This window comes from Genypterus blacodes, unplaced genomic scaffold (assembly GCF_046128005.1).
Source record: "Genypterus blacodes isolate CSIRO-AG114 ecotype Tasmania unplaced genomic scaffold, CSIRO-AGI_Gbla_v1 ptg000554l_1, whole genome shotgun sequence".
Lineage (NCBI taxonomy): Eukaryota > Metazoa > Chordata > Actinopteri > Ophidiiformes > Ophidiidae > Genypterus > Genypterus blacodes.
Window position 1 is genome coordinate 5,001 of NW_027467296.1, and position 5,000 is coordinate 10,000.

Sequence of the window (5,000 nt, forward strand, 5' to 3'; positions counted from 1 at the left end):
GTCTTTGCTCACAGAGCTTCTCTCCACACTCCACCTCCCCAGAGCAAGCCCCGCCCACCAGCGTCGCCCCGGCCAGGACGCCCTGGACCTGACCCCGAGCCCCCGCCTCCTCCAGCACAGCAGAGAGCTCCTGCAGGGAGAAGAAGCCGCCGGTTCCTCCTGGGCCCGGTGGATCTGGCTTCTCCATGGCCAGGAGCAGATCCACGTCAGCTGAGCCCGTCACCGCCTGCACGCTCAGGATGTGAAGGGGGTCCTGTTGCCCCGGTGACCACCTCCAGCCAGTCAGGCCTCGGAGCGTGAGTCTGATCTGACTGAGGTAGCGGCCCAGCAGCTCCTCTGGGGAGGAGGAGCTGAAACGCAGAGTCAGGGCGCTCCTCAGCAGAACATCGCTCACCTGCTCCACCTGGACACACACATCAGCTAGCACCGCAAACCGCCCGTCACTCACTGTCACGTTCATCTGGTACCTGAGGGGAGACACACACACACACACACACACACACACACCGAAGGGAAACATGAAGCTTAGGGTTTCAGTTTGTGTGTGTGTGTGTGTGTGTGTGTGTGTGTGTGTGTGTGTACCTTCCAGGCTCCAGGCCGGGCAGAGCCTCCATGCTGCCGTCCTGCCTGCTGATGGTGAACATGCTGTGACCCTGAGGCTTCTGGGTAAATGACAGCACGTCGTTGGCATCCCGGTCGGTGGCGTAGATCTGACCGATCGGGCCGCCCTGGAAGGCGTCCGTTACCATGACGACATAGATTTCCAGGGGTGACACGGCGGGTTTGTACTGACTGTTACCTATGACCCTCAGAAAGAGCCAGGAGGAGGAGGAGAGGCGGGGCTTACCAGAGTCGCTCGCCTGGGACCAGAACCAGAACACAAGAACAACAGAGGAGAGAGGAAGGTTCATAAACACCTCTGTTATCATGATCTAGCTTCAGTCAGTCAGACATTCAGTCAGTCAGTCAGTCAGTCAGTCAGTCAGCCAGTCAGAGAGTCAGTCAGTCAGTCAGCCAGTCAGTCAGTCAGTCAGTCAGTCAGTCAGTCAGCCAGTCAGTCAGTCAGTCAGTCAGTCAGTCAGTCAGTCAGCCACTCAGTCAGTCAGTCAGTCAGTCAGCCACTCAGTCAGTCAGTCAGCCAGTCAGTCAGTCAGTCAGCCAGTCAGTCAGCCAGTCAGTCAGTCAGTCAGTCAGTCAGTCAGCCACTCAGTCAGTCAGTCAGTCAGTCAGCCACTCAGTCAGTCAGCCAGCCAGTCAGTCAGTCAGTCAGTCAGTCAGTCAGTCAGTCAGTCAGTCAGTCAGTCAGTCAGTCAGTCAGTCAGTCGGAGCTTTGAGGTGTCATTACCAAGTCTGAACAGAAAGTGGTGAGGAATCTGAAATTGTTCATCAAACATCAAATGAGGCTTTTTGGGATTAAAGGCTGCTGTGAAATGTGACCGTGTGTGTGTGTGTGTGTGTGTGTGTGTGTGTGTGTCCTTTGTTCTAACCCAACCCTCTCTGATTAAACGGTAGCAAACAGAACCGCCCTCACCTGGACCTGGAGGGTGAACTCTCTGGGCGCCTCGGGTCCAAACTCACGGTTGGACCTTAAGGTTCCTGTCTGTTCCAGGGAGAAGAAGTTCCCCTCGTTACCAGACACGATGCGAAACTGGAACGGCGGTCCGTTCCTAGTCGAGTCTTTGTCCCCGACCGCCAGCTTCAGCAAGGTGGCGCCAGAGGCTTGATTCAGCTGGAGGCAGCAGAGGCAGAGGGAAGGAGATGATACACACACACACAGACACACACACACACACACACACACACACACACACACACACACAGGGCCTGTTACCTGTATGATGGCTGTGGAGTTGGGGGGGGTGAAGACAGGTGGGTTGTCGTTGACGTCAGAGACGTCCACGTTCACGGTGACGGTGGAGGACATGGCAGGAGAGCCGCTGTCAAAGGCCTGAACTGCCAGAGTGAACCTGGACACCTGGACGGAGCGGAGAGGGATCAGATCCCATAGCAACAACATGTATCCGTACCAGAACCACAGAGCATCAGCGACCTCACCAGCTCTCGGTCCAGCCCCTTGTTGACCTTGAGGACGCCTGTTACCGGGTCGATCCAGAAGTGGTTGTTCCGGTCTCCAGTCAGGACGGAGTAGGTGATTCGCCCGTTCACCTGACTGTCCAGGTCCTCCGCCAACAGCTACAACAGAAGACACATCCAGAGACACGATGAAGGAAGGGTCCACGGGCCGGGACCAGAACAGAGACCAGAACCAGGGTCACCTTGGTCACCGTCTGTCCCACCGGTGCGTCCTCGCTGACCAGAGCGTTGTAGACGTCTTGGCTGAAAGTCGGAGCGTTGTCGTTAATGTCCATGAGGACAATGGTCACCATGGTAGCGGCGCTTAGAGGCGGAGTCCCGTTATCCCAGGCCTCCACAGTGATGTAGTAGTCCTTACACACCTCGAAGTCCAGATCATCAACCATAGAGAGGGAGCCTGTCACACACACACACACACACACACACACACAGAGTCATGTGGTTGTTATGGAAACACAGATGAGTTCCAGTCCCAGTTTCCACCCGGGCCTCCGCTCACCCAGGACCCGGTCCAAGGTGAACTTCCCGAGCTCGTTCCCTGCCCGGATGCTGTACGTGATCTCAGCGTTGGGCCCGATGTCGGCGCTGGTGGCCAACACTCGCAGCACCTCGGTCCCCATGGCAACATCCTCAGGAACCGTCACCGTGTAGTCGCTCCTCTGGAAGACGGGAGCGTTGTCGTTCACATCCAGGACCACCACGGTTAAATCCACCTGTGAGGAAGAGGAGCACAGACTGTGATGGGACTCAAGGCCTCTGCTGGGAGGAACCAGCTTCAGCACCGCCAGCAGCCGGTCCACTAACAGACTGAGGGAGGAAGTATCACCACGGCAACCTGAGGTACAGACCAATACATATGGACGTCTGGTTTGGCTGCTGGGAGGAGAGAAGAAGAGCAGAAGGCCAGAAGAGAGACGAGACTGAAAACTACAAAACAGACAGGGTTATGAACTGAGAACCACACAGACACAGAGAAACCACGCAAACTCCACACAGACACGGAGAGAACACGCAAACTCCACACAGAAAGGTAGCGCCTAATCACAACAAAGGCTGTCTGAAGGCTGAAGGCTGTTTACATTCAGATCCATACATTTACACTGTAGAGGAGGAGTCTGAACCTCCTCTGGCCTCATGCTGCCTGTATGTTAACATGCATGTTAGCATGTATATTAACATGTCATCTGTGACTCTGCAGCCTTGACTCTTTGTTAAACACAGAGACGTCTCTGTTGATCAGCAGCTTGTTTTTCTTTCAGAGGCGTCCTTGCATGAAACGACTGAGCCAAACTAAAGCAGAGCTCCATAAACCCCCGGCCCGTCTGAAGGTCTCCATGGAAACGACAACCTTGCCCATCCACGTACAGTGAAAGTAAATTTACGACTCCGGCCGCGTCGACGCTCCTCCACCCTGGAACTCAGGAGGACTTTAACTTTCCAAGGTAAACTAAAGAAATGACAGCCAGGAGGTGAAGAGGGAACAGGAAGCAGAGGAAGTGTCCTACACTGACTTTCAACTGCTGTGCAGTGAATTTCAATGCACTATCTCTGCAGCCCAGTGGGGGGCGCTCTGGGCACACGGGGCTGCTTTCAGACATGAGATCCCCAAATCATCGCAGTCAACCTTTGTGCTGAGTGAAAACAAATTCATATCGTTTGAAGTCAAGATCATGAATCATCGGGACTGTGACCTCTGACCCCTCCTCAGATAGCTGAGGACGACCTGTGACCCTGAGGAAAGGCGGCTGATCCCCCCCTCTAACTTATTCATGAGTCGTCCCATTCTTTCATCTTCATCGTCCACTGAGCCAAACAAACCCAGCCGACCTGAAGATCAGCTGCTGGGCCTCCTGACACCAGAACACCAGACTCAAAGGGTCTGCAGGCCCAACAGAATCCACCCGGTCTCTGCTGGCTCTGTGCTCTTCCTCCTCCTCCTCCTCCTCCTCCTCTGCTCTGCCTGTGTCAGTGCCTGTGTTTGCTCTCTGCCTCCTTCTCCTCCCTCTCCCCCGCCCCCACACACAATTTGGTGAAGATTTATCTTAATTAAAATCTCCTCTCTTCTTTATCTGATCTCCTAAATAAACAGCAATGCCTTTTTTATTTATAGGCAGACGAGTTCATGAAGGTGGAGAGGAAAACAGGCTGCAGAGCGCAAACAGACCACAGCTGATCCACCTGCAGAAGACTGTACAGGTTTACAGTAAAGGTTTACAGTAAAGGTTTACAGTAAAGGTTTACAGTGAAGGTTTACAGTAAAGGTTTACAGTAAAGGTTTACAGTGAAGGTTTACAGTGAAGGTTTACAGTAAAGGTTCACAGTGAAGGTTTACAGTAAAGGTTTACAGTAAAGGTTTACAGTAAAGGTTTACAGTAAAGGTTTACAGTAAAGGTTCACAGTGAAGGTTTACAGTAAAGGTTTACAGTAAAGGTTTACAGTAAAGGTTCACAGTAAAGGTTTACAGTGTGTCACTTTATAAGGACATTGCAGTATCATCTCCTCAGCTACCTGTGAGGTGAGCGCCCCCTGCTGCCCGGCTCGGTCGGCGGCCTGGACACGGACTTGGTAGGCGTCTCTGGTCTCTCTGTCCAGCGTCTTCTCCAGCATCACCACACCGGACGTCGGGTCGATGGAGAAGAAGCCGTCGGCCGAGTCCACCAGAGAGTAAACGACCGAGCGGTTCAACCCTGGAGAAGAACAACCAGACGCTGAAGACAACGTGTTGACGTGTTCTCACCCCCGTCCCTAACAGTCTTCTGCTGAGTGTCTCACCTTCATCAGGGTCTCTGGCCTGCAGGCGGGCCAGCAGGGCCTTGGCCGGAGCGCTCTCGTACACTCTGGCCGTGTGTGGCGTGGAGGAGAAGGCGGGGGCGTTGTCGTTCACATCCAACACCTGGAGGGAAACA

General features: G+C 54.0%; 1 protein-coding gene across 1 annotated transcript in view; it reads right to left on the minus strand.

The window, feature by feature from the left end:
• LOC142990503 (protocadherin Fat 3-like) overlaps window positions 1-5,000 on the minus strand; it is a gene marked incomplete at its 3' end in the record, with an annotated part of 14,068 nt that overhangs the window by 4,805 nt on the left and 4,263 nt on the right. The window contains exons 6-14 of the mRNA XM_076140313.1: window positions 4,867-5,000; window positions 4,603-4,781; window positions 2,594-2,807; window positions 2,277-2,491; window positions 2,056-2,193; window positions 1,832-1,975; window positions 1,532-1,729; window positions 583-860; window positions 1-467 (exon numbers count right to left, since the gene is read on the minus strand). The exon at window positions 1-467 is cut by the window's left edge and continues 90 nt beyond it; the exon at window positions 4,867-5,000 is cut by the window's right edge and continues 100 nt beyond it. Of these exons, the coding sequence (XP_075996428.1) occupies window positions 1-467; window positions 583-860; window positions 1,532-1,729; window positions 1,832-1,975; window positions 2,056-2,193; window positions 2,277-2,491; window positions 2,594-2,807; window positions 4,603-4,781; window positions 4,867-5,000 (1,967 nt within the window). The remainder of the gene's footprint in view (window positions 468-582; window positions 861-1,531; window positions 1,730-1,831; window positions 1,976-2,055; window positions 2,194-2,276; window positions 2,492-2,593; window positions 2,808-4,602; window positions 4,782-4,866) is intronic.